This window comes from Camelus ferus, chromosome 10 (assembly GCF_009834535.1).
Source record: "Camelus ferus isolate YT-003-E chromosome 10, BCGSAC_Cfer_1.0, whole genome shotgun sequence".
Lineage (NCBI taxonomy): Eukaryota > Metazoa > Chordata > Mammalia > Artiodactyla > Camelidae > Camelus > Camelus ferus.
The window spans coordinates 28,395,083-28,416,818 of record NC_045705.1 but is presented as its reverse complement, the minus strand read 5'-3'; the positions used below and the strand labels follow the sequence as shown (position 1 = coordinate 28,416,818).

The 21,736-nt window shown below is 45.2% G+C and overlaps 1 protein-coding gene across 4 annotated transcripts in view; it reads right to left on the bottom strand.

Annotated features, from left to right (window-relative positions):
• Window positions 1–14,045: 14,045 nt before the first annotated feature.
• The window catches only part of EXT2 (exostosin glycosyltransferase 2), a 154,565-nt gene continuing 146,874 nt past the window's right edge, over window positions 14,046–21,736 (bottom strand). For 3 of the 4 annotated variants that reach the window (XM_032488496.1, XM_032488495.1, XM_032488493.1), the window contains exons 28-29: window positions 21,472–21,554; window positions 14,495–15,287 (exon numbers count right to left, since the gene is read on the bottom strand). In XM_032488496.1, coding sequence (XP_032344387.1) covers window positions 15,149–15,287; window positions 21,472–21,554 — 222 coding nt within the window. In that variant the 3' untranslated portion in view covers window positions 14,495–15,148. Of the gene's footprint in view, window positions 15,288–21,471; window positions 21,555–21,736 lie in introns of all 4 variants that reach the window. The other variant, XM_006184245.3, reaches the window with a different exon arrangement.

Below are 21,736 nucleotides of genomic sequence, written 5' to 3'. Positions count from 1 at the left end.
CAAACCGGAAGTGATGGGTGGCTGGCAAACCCACGAGCAGCCTCCCAACATTGACAGCCTCTGATCCCCCTGGGAACCGGTCTCAGCGGCCAAGGCTGGACACTAAGGTGCTGCTACCACCCTCAGATGCCTCTCTGCTCCCAGGGCGTGGGAGACGAGGGCGCTGGGGACACAGAGAGGCTGGTCCCCAAGTCTTCAAAGGTACTTGGAGGACGTGGGCTTTGTACCTTTCCTTGAATTCTTTCAACTATACTTGATTCTCAGCTCTTACCACCGTGCCTCCAGCTTTGGGGAGCACGGTGGCCAGGTTAGTTCAAAGACACTGCAAGGGGGTGGGGTAGCCATTGTGAGGTGGGGCTGCGGCCACGCTGGGCCCAGCTCCAGTGTCCCCTCTGCCCTCAGTTATGCTGGGTCGGCAGGAGGCACTCTTCCACAAAAACGACCACATATCCTACTTTCGCAGCCATTCTCTTTCTGGGCTGGACACTCTGGGGCTTCTGGTCTGCTTGATGGTCCTGACCATCAGGTGCGAAAGCAAACAGGCCTAGCAGGGGTGAGGATGGCTGGCAAATGGGTCCCCAGGATAATAATCCATGACCATCAAAGAGAAAAATGGGAAGACAACAAAAACCCTGCTTCTCAAAGTCACACAGAGCCCCCTTGACTTCCTTAAGGATGCTGGAGGGAGGAAAGTTGAACAAAATATTACCTGACCTTGCCCTGTCCCTTCTCCCCCCTTGACTTACATACATAGAGCTAGGCCTTTATACTACTGATTTTGAAAGACAGTTTTCAACGTCTAATAGTCTGTTTGGTGTGCAGTGGTTGAAAAGAGCTGAGTGCTAGACGGAACATGAACCTCAATCAATACTGACTGTTCTCCTTGTAAGATACCGTAACCCTGTGTAGACGCAACTTTTCCTTTAGCTTAATGGCCTGGGGTGGAATATTAAAAATATATATTAAAAAGACATTAAAATTTCAGAAAAAAATGTATAAAAAATGAGGTCAGTTCCATAAAGTTTTACTGCCTATACCATCATGTAACTACATTATAGCAAAATATTAAAAGAAACATTCTTGCCTTTTAAAGTAAGTTATTGCACTTACATCTTGTGGGGGAGGGGAGGACTATTGACGAGAAGGGGCCGGAGGCTCCCAGGCACTGGGCCCACGGGAGCGCCGACGCTGCTGCGCACCCCCAGTGCACCCTTTGCTGGGCACAGCCCGAACTGTCTTGTTTGGTTGTTGTTTGCAATAAACTCCTTCTCCTTCCTCCTCTCAACTGGAACCTGTCTGTTTTGTTCCTGAATTGTGACAGATGAAATGTGATCAGAGGGGCCTCTGAAATCTCACGTTAATTGAAGTCGGCAAAAAATACTAACAGTGCCCTTTTGAACTGCTGACACAGTGCAGAATGGATTACCAGGGCTAGATTAACAACAGGTGGCCCTGCCAGGGCTCCTGCACAAAGAGGGGTGCGTGGCCTGTGAGGGGCTGGGGCGCCCCCCTAACTTTATCCCAGAGGATCTTCCTGCACCGCAGACAGGTAGCAGAGGGGGATGGCGAGGGGGGTAGGGGGCGACCAGGGAGCACGTCCCTGGGACGCATCTCGGGGCTGCATCTTAGGGCTGCGACGGTGGATCCTTTAGCCCCTGCGCCTCAGTACACCCTGCATGGCCAGTGCCTTGAGTCTTCACAGCCGGCACCGTCAGCCCCTTGATGTCACTCGTATAGGTCTGTGTTTCCAGGGACTGTTCTGAAAGCAGCAGGAGAGCCAGGGCATGGAGGTCCAGGGTGGGGAGACCTGGCTGCTTGGCAGGAAAAGCTCAGGACAGGCTTCCAGGATAGGCAGGTCTGCGTCCTGGCTCTATGTTTAGTGGCTGAGAAAACTTGCAGCAAATACAGTCAGGTGATTTTTTAAAGCGAAGCTCTAAATACAAGTTATGAAGCAGAAGTCAGGGAGACCCAGGCTCTGCTGCAGAATGTGCGCCTCCTTGCTTTACAGCATGAAGGTAACTCAAGAAAGAGGCAGTTAGTCTCCAAGGGCCCCCTGTGCCGAGGGGGGAGGCATCTTGGTTCTCCAGATGACCTGACACTCAACTCTCACATCTGAAGGAGGGGAATAAGCCCGTCCCTGCCCGGTTTACCAATGCGGGGGGAGGATTACATGGAGATGGCACATGCATGGGCTTTGTAAGTTGATGTGGCAATATCAGACCACAATTTTTCCCGGGAGAAAGACATCTGCCTCCAAATACTGGCTCTGAGTCCAATAGGAAACTCTTCATCTTCTCTTTCCTATTGTTTAAACGTTGCTTTCTTGGAGCCATAGTGCAGATTTGGTACCTGTGGGGTAAGTTCTCATGCAGTATAGACCCAGCTGGGTTTTAGATTGGCTTGAGATGGGAACTTGTTTCTTAAAATGACCCTTGTCATCTCTTAGGGTCATGGCAGATCTTGGACTCTCCACTAAGTCACTGCCAAGTCCCAAGGTGGGACCTGAAGCAGAGGGGGAAATGCCTTGTGTACAGAGAGCTACCCGCCTCACACTCCTGCTTTTGTCTGTGGGAGCTGAGCAACCCCAATAACCCAGAGTCCAGATGAATGCTACTGCCAAAGGGCAGGATGGCTAGATGGGGTCATTTGGGTCTCCCTGGTGACTCAAGTAACCCATCCCTAGGACCTGTGCCTCTGAGGAGAGTCTCTGGGAGGATCACTCCAGCAGGGCTTCCTTGAACATTAATTGTGACTCAGTCCTTCCCTGTCTGGCCGCCAGGATCCCTCATTGCTCCCCAAACCATCTGGGGTCTTTCAATTGGCCACATTACTGGTCTTGCCATCTGTCTGCTTAGAACACCTGTGCTCTGTCACCAGCCTTCTCTACCAGGAGAGTTCCTGTTCATCCTCTACAGCTTCCTCCGAATGGTAACAGCCTCTGTGAAGCTTTTTCTTAACCGGTGTCCTGCTCCAACTCCCACCTCCAGGCCAGCGGTTGCTCCTCCCGTGCTCCCGCAGAACTGTTTATAATAGTGTCTCAGTACATAATACTGTGTGAGTTACCTGTGTACTGGCCTGACTGCCCCACATGCCTGCAAAGCTGCAAGAAAAGACAGGTTGGTTTGGTTCACATCTGAATGCCTCAGAGAATTAGTACATTGAGCAACTGAGTGAATGAATGGGAAGGTGGGAATGAGCAGAGGCTCTGTTCCTGTTCAGGATGGGAAGAGGAAGGCTAGAGATGAGGGTGGAGTGAACTCAGAGCCTCCGCTTGGCCATGGACCCTGCCCACTCTCTCCCTCCAGGGGTCATGTGCATCCCTGAAGAGCCAAGGCTGGGCTAGGAAGCCTGACCTCTTTTTAGTGTTTCTGGGGTTGGGCCACCACAAGACCAGCTCCCCAAGTCGGCCTGAGAGGTCTTGTGTCTGAAGGCTCATCTCAGAGCTTTCTCTGAGTCACCCCTAGGCAATCCCCATGCTCCTAAGCCTTCCAGACCTCCACCCTGCCTCAGGGGTGGTCTGTGGACAGCTTCTTTCCAACCCCCAGAGAAACTGCTCTTCCCTTCAGTGTCTCACCAATCCCACTGCCCCAGGTCTTGCAAGAACAATTGCCAGCCTCAGGGCAAGGTGAGCTGGCTGGTCTGTGATTCGGCAGAAACCGTTGATCTGGCGGGTGGCGGGTGGCGGGTGGGGGCGGGCGGGAGTGACGTAGTAATGGTGGTCCTTCTCCTCGCACAGGACAGACTTGCATGCTCAGCTGCTTGGAAACAATAGGCCCTCCACCAACAGCCCGTCCCCCAAAATCGGGCTCAGAAGTGAGAAGATGCATGCCAGCTCCAGAGACAATGGGGTGTGAGAGTTGAAATTTTCCCAGGAATTCTGTGATTCCAAACAGATTTTCTTCTTTTAGCTCAACACAGACCAACAGGCTTGAGGAAGGGCAAACTTCTGAAAAGAGCTTCAGTCTATGACCATGTGTGCACCATGTGTTAAGGTGTTGCCTTAACTAGCTGGAAGCAAACCTGCTGTGGGGCCTGTATGAGATGCCCCCAGAGCCCTGCTCAGGGCACGGTTCAGATAACCCAGGGGCTAGAGTGTTCTTGCCACACCCCCTGAGATTTCTCTTTTGGTTGCATCAAGGACCCCCTCTCCATCCCTTCTCTGTGCTGTATCCACAATGCATCTCTGTCATTTCCAGGCTCTGGGGGAAAGGGAGGAGCTCCCTGCTGCTATGACATTAAAACCAACTACACTGTGGAGAGAGAGAATGAAAATGAATGCATGAGATTGAGAAAGAGATGTGAGAGAGAGAGAGAGAGAGAGAGAGAGAGCGTGTGTGTCTGTTGGGAGGACAAGGGAAGGATGAGAAGAATGAAGCACAAAGACAGCCCACATCTCCTCTCCAAGACAGGCTTGAACAGAAAGCTCTGTCCAGATGAAGGCACAGAAAAGCACCAGCCAGGAAGCCATGCGGTGAAGTGAGAGACAGGAGAGCTGGATTTAAGAGCTGACTCTGCAACTTATTAGCTTGGTTATCTTAGGCAAGAACTTAAAATCCTCTGGTTTTTCAATATTTCCATCTGTAAAATGGGGACAACCAACTCCTTCCTGCTTATTTCACAGGATATTAAGAGGTTATGAAGTCCAAAAGATTTAAAATATTTGAAAATAGTGATGAGCTGTAGAGACCAGAGGAATCATGTGCTCTGATGGTTGAGAAGGGTCTGCTCTGATCACTTCCCCAACCAGAATAGTCATCTGAAAAGCCTTCACCCTTATTCAGCCTCATTTCTAATGCCCCAACCTGGAGTTGGTGCTCCTGCAAATCTAGGACATATGGTATACTTTCTCATCTTATTTCCTTTCACTCCCCTCAGGTCAAAGTGCCTGCCTTACCTCCCAGCACACCACTATCCACATAGTGCCCATCTCTACCTGTTCCTCTCCAAAGCCCACTTCAAGTCTCATCTCCTTAACCAAGTCAGAAGTGATCCCACTCTCCTTCCACAGCAGGGAATGTGTGCAATTCACCCTTAATCATGCAGTCTTCTACAGTAGACAGGACTACAAGGGACTTATCTCCTATATTAATTTGATTATAAGCTCCTGGAAGGCAGAAAGGACATCTTCTTCACCTGTTTATCTGTAACACCTTGCACAGTATCATAGCAAGCATTTAATCAATGTCAGCTGAATGGCTGGAAAATCTGCATTCCACATCAAGAACACAAGAGAAAACACTAAACTGAGGCAATGGGACTGGTGGCAGCCTAGACTTAGAGGTCCTAAGCAAAGAGAGAGAGAAAGTGATACCCATCTGTGATGACCAAGGAACTGTGAAGGATGATAGAAAAAATAATCACCTTTATTGAGGTATAATTTACATAACGTAAAATGCACCAATTTTACATGTAGAGTTGGATGAGTTTGGACAAATACATATATGCATGTAACCATCAACACAATTAAAATATAGAACCTTCTCCTCACCCCCAAAAGTTCCCTTGTGTCTCATCCCAATCAGCCTCCAGCCCCAGGCAATGTTGATTGGCTTTCTGTCACTCTAGATTAGTTATGCTTATTATAAAACTTCTAATAAGTGGAATGTATTTATATATGCAAGAGTACATCTGTATGTATGTACAGTATGTACTCCTTCGTATCTGGCTTCCCGGGCTCACTTATTTTGGAAACTCACCCATGTTATGTGTCTCAGTAGTTCCTTATTTTTATGGCTTAGTTGTATTCCACTGTATGGATATACCATAATTTGTCTACCCATTCATCTGTTGTTGAACATTGTTTCCAGGTTTTGGCTATTATGGGTAAACCTGTTATGAACTTCTGTGTACAAGTCTTTGTGTGGATATGTTTTCTGTTGTTGTTTTTTTTTAATATAGATGAATGAGTGTTGAATTTTGTCATATGTCTTTTCTGTATCTGTTGAGATAATCATATGGTTCATTCTCCTTTATTCTGTTAATGTTGTGAACTATGTTGATTTGATTTTCAAATATTAGATCAACCTTGTATTCTTTAGTCATGTTGTATCATCCTTTTGCATATTGACTGATTGTTTGCTTTTTTTTTTTTTAAGGACTTTGTGTCTGTGTTCAGGAGGGCTATTGGCCTGTAGTTTTCTTTCTTTTCTTTTTTTTTTTTTTTGGTAATTTTTTTGTCTGGCTTTTGGTATCAGGGAAAATTGTCATATAAAATGAGTTGGGACCTATTTCTTCCTCTTCTGTTTTCTGAAAAGAGTTTGTGTAAGATTGGTATTATTTCTTAACTGTTTGATTGAATTTGCCAGTAAAACTATGTGGACTTTTAGATTTCTCTTTGTGGGAAGTCTTAAATTATGGATTTGATTGCTTTAACAGGTATGTGGTTATTCAGATTTTCTATTTCTTCTTCATCACTTTGTGTCTTTCAAAGATTATGTCCATTTTATCTACATTGTAGACTTTATCTGTATAAAGCCTACATGTATGTTTCCCTTTAAAATTTTTAGAATCTGTACAAATGCTCCATGATTCATGATACTGGTAATTTATATATTCTTTCTTTTTTTCCTTAAACAGTCTAGAGTGATTATTGATTTTTTTCAAAGAACTAGTTTTTGTTTAATTGACTTTTCTACATTTTTGTCCATTTTCTATTTATTTCCAAACTTGTCTTTATTATTTCTTCCACTTACTTTGTATTTAATTTGCTAATTTTTTCAATTTTTTAAGGTAGTAGCTTAGATAATTGATTTTAGTTTTCTTCTTTTCTAGTATTAGCACTTCAAGCTATAGATCACCAAGTACTCCACCTGACACATTTAGATACACTTCATTTTTCAGTCAGCACAAAATATTTTCTAACTTCTTTTGAGTCTTTATTAACACATGTATTTAGAAATATATTATTTAATTTCTAACTATTAGGGATTTCCCCAGATGTCTCTTATTGATTTAATTCCACTGTGATCAGAGAACATATTATTTATGTTTCCACTTCCTCTAAAATTATTGAGACTTATCTTATGGTGTGATGCATTTGTGGTTAATGTTGTACGTGCACCTGAGAAGAATGTGTACTCAGTTATTGGTGGATGAAGTGTTCCATAACTGTCAATTAGGCCAAGGCGGTTGACAGTGTTATTCAGGTCATCTGTATGTTTCTGATTTTTCTATCAACTTGTGCTGTCATTACTGAGGGGAGTGTTGAAACATCCAAATATAATTGTAGTTTTCCTATTTTACTTTCAGTTGTCAACTTCTGCTTTATGTATTTTGGAGCAATGTAGTTAGTGCCTACATATTTTGGATTACTTGTTTTGTCTTCTTGATGAATTGACTCCTTTATCATTATGAATTATTCCTCTGTCACTGTTCCTGTTTTGACGTTTATTTTGTCCTTTATTGACATTCATCACTCCTAGTTTCTTGTGACTCATGTTTGTCTAGTATAATTTTTTCTACCCTTTTACTTTAAGTGTATTTTATAGTGTTTTCCTTGTGGATTGCATATAATTGCCCTTGCTGCTTAATTCAGAATGATAATCTCTGTCCTTTAATTAAAGTGTTTAGATCATTTACATTTAATGTAATTATTGATATGTTGGGATTTAAGTCTACTGTCTTGCTTTTTTATTTGTACCATCTGTTCTTTGTTTACTTTCTTCAATCAATTCTTTTTGGTTGAGTATTTTTATGCTATTCCATCTGCATTATTGCCTTGTTAGCTATGCCTCTTTTAAAAATGTTTTTAGCAGGTGCTCTAGGTTTACAATGAGCATCTTTAATTTATCACCATCTATCTTACAGATGTCTTCTGATTTTCTTCCTAACTCCCTGGCAACTCCTCAGTCTCCTTTTCTGGTTCTTCCTTTTCTTCTCTTCCTGTAAATCTTAGAGTGAGCCTAGTACATCAGGCCCTGGTCATTTTTTCTTCTATACCTATTCTTACTCTCTGGGTTATCGCATTTAGTTTAATGATTTTAAAGTCTCATCTATATATTCAGCCTTAACTTTTCCCATGAGCTCTAGATATCTAACTGCTTAAATAGCACTACCTATCAGTGTCCAAAAGACATCTCAAACTTAACACTAGTATGGAGCTCTTGATTTTCCCTCTCACACTTCCCTGCCCTTACCCCTGCAGTCTGCCACATTTCAGTTAATTGTATCACTCAATTACAACAAAAATCTAGGAGTTATCTGTGAATCCTCTATGATTTTCTCCTCCTATATTCAATTCATGAGTAAGTCCAATATAGATTCTACTCCCAATATATAACTCCTCACTCACCACCTCTGTTGCTACTGTCCTAATCTAAGCCACTACCATCTCTCACTTGCACTCCTAAAATCACCACCTAATTTCCTTTCTTTCATTCTTGCTCCTTACATGTCTTTCCTTCACACAGTAGCTGGAATGACCTTTAAACAAAATCCCATTCAGATGTCACTCCACTGCTTAAAGCCTTCCAGTGTCTTCCTATCACACTCAAAATAAAAATTCAGAACCCTTTTGGCCTCCATGGTCCCAACACAATTGGCCCTGGCCTTACTTTTCTGGCATCTCTACCATGCTCTCCACATTAAATACACTGCAGTCACACAGGAGTTCTTGCTGTTCTTAAAGCAAGCTGAGCTTGTTCCTGCCTGAGGGCCTTTCTGCTAGCTCTTCCCTCTGCCTGGTATCCTGGTGGTCCACTCCTTCTGTGCTTATGTGTCGCTTCTGACCAACCCATCTAAAATATCTCCTCATGCCCAAGTCACTCTCCATCTCTCTGTACTCTGCTTTGTTTTCTTCATAGCATTTATTGCCATTTGAAATTGTATTCATTTACTTGTTTTGGTTGTCTTCTTTCTTAGGATGTAAACTTGATGAGAGTAGGCCTTCTATTTTGTTCAGTGCAGCATCTTCGCATTAAGAATAGTATCTGGCACATAATTTAAGTGCCCGATAATAGGAAACCACCACATTAGGCTTTTTCTTTTTCAAGGGAAAAGAATCTTTAGGAGTCACAAGAGTAAAAACACTTAAGTGAAAAGTTACTTTCTCCTGGTTCCTTGTCTGAAAGTGAATTAAATCTGGTTGTTAGAGATAATTCTTTTCATTAATAGTTTACAGGTTTCTGTTCACAAAAAGATTTATCTACTGAGTGACTAACCAGGCTAATCCATCCTGAGAGGTAGATAATGATCTTTAGCCCAAGTTCTGATAGTCAGTGCTATGTCCTGCTCAGTCTCATTGGATACTTTCAATGAGTTGTCAAAGCCTGAAGGAGCCAGAAATCACTCCTTAGGAAATCCTAACTCGGAACACTTCCTAATTTCCAGACTTCCATATGGCGTATAATACTCTGCACTGGGCTGCCAGAGGTTTCCTTTCTATCCTAGCATCATCCCAGGTCACCCTCTCCATTGAGATGGTGCAGCCATGGTACTGAAGGGAGTATCTATCTCTTATTAATGGATATTCATCTTTTAACTTCCAAAGAAGGGTCAAGGTACCACTGGCAAAGGGAAGATACTATGAGAAGAGAAAAAAAAAAAATCCTTGCATCTTCCATGCAAGGTAAGCCCCTCAGGATCTACCAGAGAAACACTATTGGAAATCCTATAGGAGCTGCTGCCACCAATACACAATTTTCGTTAATTACCTCAATTGTGGCTGTTATCCCTTTAATGAGAAACACAGCTTTAGTTCTAAGCAGGCAGAAAGCTGAAACCTGAAAATCAGCAGATACAAGGCTGCATACACCCTTTACCAGTGAAATTAAGCCACATCCAAAACACAGGGGTAGGAATCCAAATAGCTTCAGACAGCAGCCAGCCACGCAGGGCCCTCACCAGGCACCGGATGGACGCTCTCCGGACTCGTCAAGACGCCCAAATCCCAAGTGCTCATTTCAATAACATAAGAAAATAAACATGGGGCTTATTTATAGCACAGGAAAGGGACTGGGGCAAAAGAACCGCTCATTCAGTAATCCACCCTGACGGGGCCAGATAGGATCCAGACCCCCAAGCTCTCTGGTAACAGGGTGAGCAGAAATAGGGGCCGGAAGAGGGCTGGCTGCCAGCATCACCAGGTACAATATGGTAAGGGCCCTGGTTAAGGAGAGGGGAAGAGACCTGATACATTGCTCTGCTGCACCCACCCAGGTCTACGTGCTCTTGTCATCTTCAATTTCTGGTTGAGGAAATTAAGGTATGGGAGTGGACTCCCTCAAGGCCAAAGAAGGCCCAGGTTCAACTCAAAGGAAGGTGCTATGGGAAGAGGAAATTTTAAAAAATCCTTACATCCTCCAGGTACTGGAGAAGATGGCGTTAACGGAATCATCATTTACAATTGGGACTAACATCTATGTGTATAGAGTCTCAGGCCAGTGATGGGCTCACACCAGCTTCCAGAGCATCTTACAGGGCTCACAAACTCCCGCTGGAACTGCAGTTCCTTGAGATCAAGACTGTGTCTTAGTCTGTCTCCTGGACCTAGCACAGGGTCCAGCAAAGAGTATATTTTGATGAATGAATGAATGAACAATTAGAAAAACTGAATGACTAAATAAATGCTCTCTTACCTCATCTGGATCAGTAACTAACTGGTTGCTCTTCAGCTGTGATTACCAGAAAACCAGTCATTCTTTGAGTTTATTCTTGGGCATAGTAGCTAATGATCTAAGTTGGTGGCTATGAATAAGAGCCTAAATAGATATACTCTGAAGGGAAGGCTCTGCAGGATGGATGGAGTGGCTGGTGGCTTGGGTCTGAGACACATGGGTTCTGGTCCCTGCTCGGTCAGCAGTTGTCACTCCACGTGCAGCTCCTGAGACGCTGTAGACGAGATGGCGCTTTGCTGAGGAAACCTCTAGCAGACACAGCTGCCTGGTACCTCTCGAGAGCCATCCAGGCATCCTTCCCTTTCTTCATCTCCGCCTGACAGCACTGTGCCCTTCAGGGAGACTGGGAAGAGATGCAACCGGGGGCCCAACCAGTTGCGAACAGAAGAAAGGAAAAACCTCCACCCTGAAAAGATCGGAAATTTGAGGAAACAAAATGCCAGATACAGATGCTGGTGACTCAACAATTTCTTGAAAAGGAAAGAGGCCCGGAGAGCTGGGAGAGGGGGCCAAACTGCCCAGTCACCTTCCCGGTGTTGCCAGCAATGGGGAAAAATGAAAAAGCCATGGCACCAGGCTGCCTGGGCAGACCGCACCCCTCCCTGGGGACTGGGAGGCCACAGGGCCTGACTCGGGGGTCTCTTGACAGTCTATTTCATCGAGGTGGAAGAGCGACTGTGGGTTGAGCTTAGAATGCTCCTGCCTAAAGAGAGGGGGAAACCTTACAACTGAGAGTGGAGACCTGCCTGCTAACTTTCCTCTGCCGGGAGCGGCTCGATGATGCTGGTCTGTTTGGATGGGCAGACCAGGCCTGGTTGGCATAATGGGGCCAAAAGCTGTTCCTGATTTTACTCAGAAGCAGAAAACGGTGAGTATCAAACACTGGCCTCGGATAGGAGCCCCGGGACTCGGGACAGAGCTCGGGGTGAGGCAAGCAGCCAGCCCCCAGGGTTCGGATGCCTTCGGGCCCTCGGTTTGAAGCTCGAGTCACTTCCCAAGCCCTTATGGATGGCAACCGCCTGCCATCATGGTTGGCACTCCTGCCAGGACTGCTCCCCAGGAACTGGCTGAAGGGGCTCGGGGCCAGTTGAGCATCCTCTGCGTCAGCATCTCCGCAACAGGGCTGCCTGGGGAATAGCCTGCTGCGGCTTCTGCTGCTACAAGATGATGACCAACAGAAAAGGAAAAAGCACCCTATCCCCAAAGACATTACTGTCCCTAAAACACAGGAAACCCACGAGGCTCTGGGTGGCTGGCTGATGGAGAACCTCCAACACCCAAAACCTCTCCCCTCTCAGCTGGGTTCCCATGGGATCTTGCAATTGTAGAGCCAGGAAGGGTCCCCGAGAACTGAACCACTTCTCGACTCGGTCTCTGCTTCATCTACCTCTTGAGTCTACCATCAAAGGGTCTCAGATTTGAACCCAGCAATTGGACCTTTGGAACTCATGGCTAGAAGCCTGCTGCCTTTCAGTGGTAAGGATCCTCTGGGCAGAGACCATCCCAGGAGGAAGCTGGGATCTCAGAATTATTGGCAATCCCTTCAGCAAATGAGCACAGAGGCTGCCTGTCTCTTCCACCTCCAGTCCTGGTCAGCACAGGCCAAGATGATGGTCACTTTTTCCAAAGGCTGCAGAGAAACGAGCTCCTAAAAACCACAAGTTGGAAGCACAGAAGGCTTTGACCTTCATGACGCTGAGTAAGAAGAGGTGACAGGATAGCATCATTTCCAGGAAAGAACCAGAGATTCTGAGAATAAAAGTTGATATCTTCCCCTTTAATTTTCCCAGAAAAGGTTTTTGCCTAAACATGTGTGAGGCTTGGTAAAATACACGAGATAAGAGTATTAGCAGCTATCTAATGTTAACTAGCATGAAAGTGTTTCCAACCTTGGCATTCCAAGTGGGCCCACCCCAATTAGCAGAGGCAAGTGACTCAGTGCACACATTTGGGTTCATCGCCTGCATAGGCCAGTAGGGTGCAATTTCTTAAAAAAAGAATTTCTTAATTGAAAACCAGCTGTTGTCTGTTGTAGGTCAGAACATGACATTTTAATTAGCATTATTGTTCCGCTTCTGAAACCAGGCCTATGGCATCCCAGGGGCAGATGATCCAGCCCAAGCTTATGGGTGAGGCTTGCTGGTGAGCAGCTCAGAAATACACCACCACAGGGGTGGAGCCCCTAGTCCGCTCTGAACCCGTGAATCACGATCACTTGCTACTTTCCTGTCCTGAATTTCTCCTTGTGACCTGCACCCCCTGTCTGTTCCTAGGATAGAAGCAACTGAGGTTTGTTTCTAGTGCCTAGGATGTAATACTCATTCTGTAATTTGAATCCTTTTATGCTATGTCCCAAGATCTAATCCCCAATATTTCTGGGGGTAGTAAGTTACTTGAAATGGAGTTTTAATGCCTTTAGAAGTCCAATGACTCCTAAGAAGGTGATAGAGGCACCCTAACTCAGTCCCAATGAGCTCAGATTGAAGCATTTCTCTTCTAGAATCAAAGCTGACACAGAGAGAGAGAGGGGGAGGAAGGAGGGAGGAATGGAGTGAGGGAGGGAGGATGAATTTAGCCTGAGAGGGATAACTGGGTTCGAAACCAGCCACTAAGGTAGTGCAGTCAGCGCCGGGAGAAGAGCACACTGCTACATACTGAGGGTGAGACAGCACACATGCAGCGTTAGCGCAGTTCTTGGCTTTTAGCCAGGACCTGAAGGCCCTTTCCTTCTACCTGCCCCAAATCTTGGAAAACACACTAGAGAGCCCCTAGAAAGGTTAGAGGTACTCAGTGTGTCAGCTACCGGTATCTGAGTGACAACGGAAATCCCCTTCTCTCGGTTTCTGGCATACTAGCCCCAGTATTATGAAGATGAGCCCAAAGTGCCTTCGCTTATCCCCTCTTGACTGGTGTCTGCAGCTGCAATACACTGAGTAACTCACAGCTTCAGTGTCTGCACCTGCAAGATGAATGGAGCTGATACCTCCACCCTCCCACCAGGAACAGTCCACGACTCTGCCGCTCCTTAATATGAAACTCTCATCATTTCCACTTTCAATTTTGCTACTTCTGAAAGTTTTCTTTGGCCTCTCAAAGTCTACGGGAACACATTTGAAGTAACTCGTGTTAAAACTGCAAGTTTAAAAACTATCGCATAAGACCTGCTCACCTTCGCGTCATTCAGCAGAACAATGGGTGCTGAATGAGTTACTTCGACCGGCACACAACTAGGTTTCAGCAATTATATCCATATTCCAAGCAAACTGTTATGTATTTTGTGTTCTGGGGACATATGTTATGGTTAAAGCCCAAACTGGCTAATCTTAATACTAGAGCCAGATAAATCTGTTTCGAATCCGTAACGTCTAATGTTTGCCAGAGTAGATTTGTTCATCAGCGGGGCTTAAAGAGGTATAATTCACACATGTGCAGTATTACTAAATGCTGAAATTTAATGACTTAAATATACTGGCAACTATTGCAAAGCAGTTGTTACAGCAGCATTTAACATTGGCCAGAACCTCCCTGGCTAATGTTAGGTTTATACCAAAAGAATGAGGGAAATTTTGGCATCCCCTTGGGGTGAGGGTCACAGCTCCCTCAACTTTTACAACATGGTACTGGCCACAGCAACTCAGTATACGGCTATGAGAGGCCCTCTGTTCTTCCCCAAGAACGTTTGTAAAAAGATCCACTGGATTTAATCAGGAAGCAAATAGATCCCTTTGGAGGTTTGGGGACACATCTTCTCCTAGTCTGGGGCTCATCCTCTGCTGGATGCCCAGGACCCAGATACTCCTCCTGGCTGTGTGTCTTCCCAGACATGGGCAGGAGACTGGAGTTGAGGCCAAAAGATGGAGTTAAATACACACACAAAGAAAGACAGTTTCATAATCAATATTTAAGACAGAGTAGGAAATGGAATAAAAAATAGTTTTAATCATATCAAAAAGCCAAACCAATAAGGAATAGTTCGTGGAACTGACAGGATCCCAACTTAGCAGCTGGGGCTCTTCCTCTGCGTGAGGCCAGAGCCCCAGGTCCCAAGGTGCGTATCAAATGCTGCTAAGGTGTTTGGATTTTGGACCAAATTCTGGGCTTGGCTTTTCCTCCAAAGAATTTACTGATTTAAATAAGGAAAAGTAAGAAACAGGTAACTCTTACATGATTCCCAAAATCTAAAATGGGCTGGGAGGTTTCTCTTCTCGGCGGTCTTACAGCCTGCGAAGTCTCCTTTCAGACTGTTACAGTGCACCTGCAAACAAAGGACGCCTGGGCTGGCCTCACCCTGGAGCCGGCCACAAGGCTTCCATCTGGCGTTTTCAGAGAGAACCTGATGAGAGCATCAGAAACTCTAGCACAGAGGATGCACGGCTCGAGGTGCTCAGATGCTCTCTCCAGGCTCCTGCTCTTAGGAAAGCAGGCCTGGTGGGGCTATGCCAATCTCCCACTCTGAAATCCGGGTGTCAGAGAGGGGGCCTGCACTCTCTTCCTCTGTCCAGGATTGGCATTTAGCCCTCCACCAGGGGCATGTTTCATAAGCTGCCAATGTTGGGGAAGCTCTTCAGTTTCTCAGGAAAGTCGTCCTTGTACAGGACGGGGTCAGCGCGGTGCTCCACCACCTTCAGAGGCATTGTCCCGAAGACTGAAGCAAACTTGTTGATGCACTCGGACCTGTGAGGTTTGGGGAGCAGGGAGAGCCGTGGACCAGATGAGAGGGGGAGGGTGGAGAAAAGAGAAAATGTTCAAGAGGCTGAGAGATGAGAGCACATACGGAGTGTTCAGCATCAACAGAAGACGCACAAGGAACCCATGGTGCACCCAGGTTCTTGAAAAGGCTGGGAGGGCGTGGACAAAGGAAGTGATCTGGGGGTTCAGTGGGAGAAAGGGAACCTGGATGCTGTTTGGAGGCCAGGGGCTTGCAGGTCAGAGGATTCTTCCCCTCCCCCTCAAATTCCACTCATTCTTCCAGCTCTGCACCAGAGCAGGCCTCAAACCAAGGTGGATTAGCTGCCAACAATCCTTAACCCCATCTCTCCCAGCTAAAGAGAAGGAAAGGGTTGAAAGGAAAAAGCCACTTGGATCTGAGCTTCAGCTTCCTCAAATTTAAAAGGCAGAGGGGAGGGTCTTACACCTCGGGTGAGGGAAGAGGTAAAGAAGAAGATACTGGGGCAGTGGACCTCAATTTCAAACCACAAACACTTCAGTCATTCAGCTGACGTCTGTTGAGGGCCTGTGAGTGGCAACCATAAGCTCTGGGAATTGCCAGTCAACTTCCATAAGCTCTTCTACGGAAGCTGAAGTTCACGCAGGACCACTTTCACAGCTTAGAACCAGCAGCAACAAGTGCCCTGGTGACAGAATGGCTGGTGCTGCTGGAGGAGGGGAGCTGGGTCTCCTCACCCCGGCCCCACCCCTCGCAGCCCAGTGAGCAGCCCCCTTCCTCAGAGGCAGGGGTCAGACACGCTGGCGGGAAACAGCTCTGGTCAATCAGGCCAACTGAGTGTGACAGCTGGGTAATGAGGACACTTCAGCAGCAGACCAGAGGGGAAAACAAACCCGTAAAAACCGCTTTTGAAGCTAAGGGGAGCTCAAGGATGGATTTCAGAGAGGTCAGTACTCTCTCCTCAGTCAGGCCCACATCACCTGAGAGCTACAGGAACGAGCTAATCAGAGGCTGAGCTGTTTACCAAGAAGGGGCTGAATTTCAAGACACAAACCAGAAGGCTCTTCTGTCCTCAGAGATACTGTGTCTTGTTTCAAATTATTTTAATCAACAGCTTTTACTTAAGTCCTTTGAGCTTCAGCAAGAAAACTATTAATAAAGAAGCCAGTCATCAATTCTTTTCTCTTGCTCATTCTCTTGGTCAAAATGTGTTACTGTGTCATTTTGAGCTCTTCTGGCTAATAACATCACTGTGCCCACCACCACAAATCAACAGCAACTAATACTTGTTATATGTTCAGGCTGTGTCAAAGCGCTTCCCATGTATTAATAACCCACTTCATCCTCACAGCCACCCTAGAGGTAGGTCCTTCTGTTCTTCCATTCTACACTGGGAAGACAGAGACACAACACTCTCTATGGCTAAGAGACAGGACCAAAGCCAAATAACTAGTAAGAGGCAGAGCCAAACCCAGGCATTCTGGCTCCCGAGGCTAAAGTCTTCATTATTATGAGATGATACAGATTTATTTATTAACAAAATTCTGGGTCCCAAGGGAGGAGCTGGAAATTAACAACTGTGTGCCAGATAATTTACATACATGATCTCACTGATTCCTTAAAGAGTCCTCCTCTATATGCTGAGGGGGTGGTGTCTAGTAACTTCCTGTTATGGTTTGAGAAATTAGGGCTAAGAGACTTGCCCAAGGACCCTGAACTGGACAGTGGTGGAGCTGGGTTTCGAACCCAGGCTTCCACGGGCAACAGAACTTTGCTCTTTCTGTCACACTCTTCCATAACCTGCAGGTCACTGAATTTCCCTCCTGTCGGTAGTCTTTTGAGACTCAGGAGGTGGTAGTCCTAGGTTCCAAATTAATAGGAGACTGGAGAAAAGACTGAGGATTTTTAACAAAGTGGTATGAAGCAAGCACTGGAGAACAGCTTTCCTCTCTTTAAATTATGGGGTCAAGGCAGTGGCAGACAAAGTCCAATCTCTCCAAGGTCTTACTTTTGACAGTTGTTCTATAAACATGTACAGATTCTTCTAGTTTTCCAGTTATTATGCTTGTAGAGTCTGGCCAGCAACGCCCAGCCATGCCAGCACAGGTACTGACCAGCACATATAAAAGAAGAATCATGGCTCTTGGCAGAGGTCCCCTGGGGAGCACTGAGGACAGTGTCTCCTCTGTAACCAGATCACCCAACAGGGCCCAGCCACAGGCAAGAGGCCACTGGGGCTCAGGCCAGCCTGACTTGTTGACAGCTGCCCCTGGCTGACCCAGGTTGGCGAGTCCTTCTCTCTCCACACAGCTTGCCCTGGAGAAGCGGCTGACCCACGCTGAACGAGGAAGGTCCTTAACTCTCCCGCCAGGTACTGACAGTGTTTCCTACTTTCTTTTCATGCAGGGGATCTGGGCTGGGGAACAGGTCAGGGTAGATGATGAGTTTGGCTGGTTATGGGTGGCCCACCTGAGCTACCGTGTCAACTGTTCCCCTGGGTTGGTTTTCTAATCAAGCACAGAGAGTCCAAGGACTGCCAGCGTCTCTTTGAAGTGCCGGAAGTGTCTGGGAGAAAAAGGACTAATGGTTTTCTGTTTTCCTTTCAAACACATACAGTTACCTAAAGTAACCTTTAGGACCAGTGCTGAGGAAACTGGGAAGCACCGTGGTATAGGCTTTTATGTATTATTACTTCTTTCATCCCCAGCATATAACCCAGTGTTTGGTACAGAGATGCTCAATAAATATTTGTTGAACCCATGAATGGATACTACAATATGACAGATATTTAATGTATCTATTTTAGGAGATGAAAAGATTGGAAGTTCAGGATAAGGTAAGTCAATTTCCTTAAGTCAGACAGTTAATAAGTCGCTAACTCATAATTTGAACAAAGATTGGTCTGAATCAAAATACAATGTTCGTTTTCTTAAATCAACACCATCTGTCTGCCATATTGTCCTGACCTTGGTAAAGCTATTGGCTAAAATGAAGTTACAAATTCTTCTGGTTCAAAGAAGTAACAGTAGATCCTGGAAATGGGTGCTGGGTAGTAAAAGCCACTCTCCTCCACAACTGAGATTTCTGATCCCAGACCCCAAATATAAGAATAAACGAGCTTACTGAACCACAAAACTCAACACACGGCCATAACTTGCAGAGTGGTTAAACTCCTCTCACTGTTTTGTACAAAATGTGGATTTTGCAAAGGGAACTATTTAAAAAATAAGACAGATGAATGATTCTGCGGTTGTAACTCCACCTCTTGGTCTACCCAAGATGGCTTAAATCACGTCTTCCTCCCTCCCAATCTAAGTGCCTTATTTAATAATTCAGGGATTCAATTTTAATCCAAATAGTTTTGCTCCAAGTTTCTTACTAACTTCAAGATTGAGTTCCTTCTGTTTGCTATCAAATTTCTCAAAAGCATAGCCTACATTCACTGACTCTACCTCCTAACTACCTAACAGCTCACACTCTATAGCCCTTTACCTCATCACTCTGTGATGTTGTTTTTTCCAAAGTCACCAGTGATCATTTAATTCAAAGACTGTGTCCTGGTCTGCATGTTCCTTACTCCTCCCTTGCTGCTGAGCATTGGAGACCCGGGTTCTTTCCTGGCTTCACCAGGGGCTGCTTCTCTGTTTTCAGTGATGCGTACTGTCTCCTAAATGTCGAATTTCTCAAGATTTCTGGCTTTGGTTTTTCTTCTGTTGCCATCTCTGGGTAGATGGCTTCCAAATATCCATCTTTGTCTTAATCTTCTTTCTAAAGTTCTAGTTCCGTATTTCCAATTGCTTGTTCTGTATCTACATCTGCATATCAAGAGGGCAAGACCCAAAACTCACCCTCCTGATTGCTCTCCAACTTCATCCACGATTAAAATCTCCTCCTGGGCTCATTAATCATACTGTTAAAGGTACAACATTCATCCCCCCTCACCCCTAATTAGCATCCCGCCTACTTATACTATTTACACTGTTAAAGGTACTCATTCTTCTTGACTGTCTCAGTCAACTCCTTCTCCACAACCTCCCCGTGCCTATGCAGTTGGAAATCAAGTGCTAGCACATCTTCCTCTGGGGGAAAGTCTCTTGCAATTTAGTTCAACCCTTCCTTTCCACACTCAGCTTAGTTCAACCCTTCCAGCTGTTTTTCTTTCTTGAATCTCTTCACCTTCATTCCATTCTATGTACTGCTTCCAAATCAATCTCAAAACAATGCTTTGATCAAGCTACTCCTCTATTCAAAAACCTCCTATGGCTTACCAGAGCCTGGAATAAAAATCTCAGGCTCCTTAAATTGACATCCAGGGCTCTTGGTGGCCAGAATCCTGTGCTCTAGCCAGACTGGATATCTCGACTGCTTGCCAAATGCACCTTTGACCATCCAGTTTCCCCCGCCTAGGATCACCTCTTCTTGCCCAGAGTTTCATTGGTTGGAGTCCTAGTGACCTTTGAAGGCTCACTTCAAGTGCCATCTCTTTTACAGAATGATTCCTAATAATCAACCTAGCAAGAAGCCACTTCTCTTTCTCTGATCAGTTGTAACATTTGAGCCTTCCTTACGACACTTACCACACATAGCTTTGGATTAAGTTTTCTACACACATTATGTAAATAGATATACACATGTGTTATTATTCATTATAGACTCTGATATGATCAAGCCTAACAGCATCTGGGCAGTTGCCTATTCTATTTTTAAAAGCCTCTTCCCAAGAGGAAGCTTCAACATTTCCCTTAGTTACTTTCTTCAGTGTTTTATAATAATAATTATATCTAACTTAACTCTTTCTCACTGCCTTTGTTATGATCTCAGTGGTGCTACAGAGGAGTTGTTTAGCCTTACCATGAACTTTAAGACCATTATCAGGTCAACTTCCCTTATATAACTCCTTCTTGGACCATTTAAGCCCACTATTTTAAATTAGTCCAGTCAATAACCAATTGCTTAATGCTATGAAATTCTCCCCAAACACAGAATGTCATAGGTTTAAACAACAATTTCATGTGCTCTATTAGACCTACAACTGGAGTTTCTTCCAAATGAGCTATGACAGCTAATGTCACCGCCCTGGACTGGGTAATACTTGACACCAGTGACAGATATTTCCAAAAATCACAATAATATATTATTTCACATTGACAGTTGGTGAAAGTCATGTCATTTGGGTAAGATATTTATATATGAAAGAGATAAAGAGATTAATTAGAGAGTAAGAAGGAGTAAAGTATTATGGAAGAATCCGGGCCAACTGAAACAACTTGCTGTACAAGAAAATCCTCCAGGCTTGAAGGACTTTGCTATGGCTGACAAATTTCAGAAGTGAAGGTTACAAGCAGATGCACATGAGACATGTGGAAACTTGAACCAGATATCTCATTCTACAAGGCTCCCATAACGTTCTCTGAGTGAATTTTGGTCCCTTGACAATAGTGCTACTGGATGTCAGAGTCACTGTCTTGTGTAAGGGGCTGCCTTTTGGAAGAATTAAGTTTGATTCAGAAGATTCAAAGCTTGGGGACCTTCAGGATACAAGTGAGAACTACCAGGACTACTCTAAGATTATAAAGATCCCAAAGGAAGACAGACATGTCCTACTTCTCTTACACTCACCTACAAGGCCCTGTATTACATCCATACAGAGGTGGGCTTATTGAGTAACTGACTGACTCAATATAAAGGGAGTATTTCAGAGCAGCCCTGCTTCTCTCTCTGTAACGTAAAGAGCCATACTTTCAATTCTGTTCTTGGCAGGTGTTTTAATAGTGTCAGCAAACATAATTTGTCTCTGGTAAGTTTGGTTGAATTCTCTCTAATCAAACTTTTACTGTAACATGGAGCTATTACCCTGAAAAGTAATCCAGTATTTCCTTGGAATTAACTAGCTTCCACTCGAATGACTGTGGATGGTTAAGTGCTCAGTCCACATGGAGAATCTGGCTTTTGGAGCTTACGGCCAGCTATATTTTTAAGACCCTTCCAGCCATTACAAATTGAATGAGTAGCATTCCAAATTAATTCTTTGGGTGACCTGGGCTTGAACTAACCCAGTTCCCACGTGCAAAAGGAGGTGACTATGGCTACCAGCTGCTGTCCTTATATCTCCAACAAAGTCCCATAAACAGGCCCAAGGCAGGAAATGGGGAACAGGGGCGAGGGCAGACTTTTGGTCGGAGGCTCACTCACCTCTCCACCATGTGCGTCTGGTCTAGTGAAAGCCCATCAATGGCCGTGCACTCGGGACACTTGAATTTCTTCCGTGGTGTTACCTGCCAGAGGAGCACAAAAATATACCTGGCTGTCAGTGCCAAGGACAATAAACTCATGCTTGTGACACCACTCTGCACGCCTCTGTTCTGTAAGCTGAGATGTCTGCTCCCTCTCCACGCACACACACAAACGTGCGCACACATGCACACACACCTCACCATTCCTCCATTCAACTCTGTCT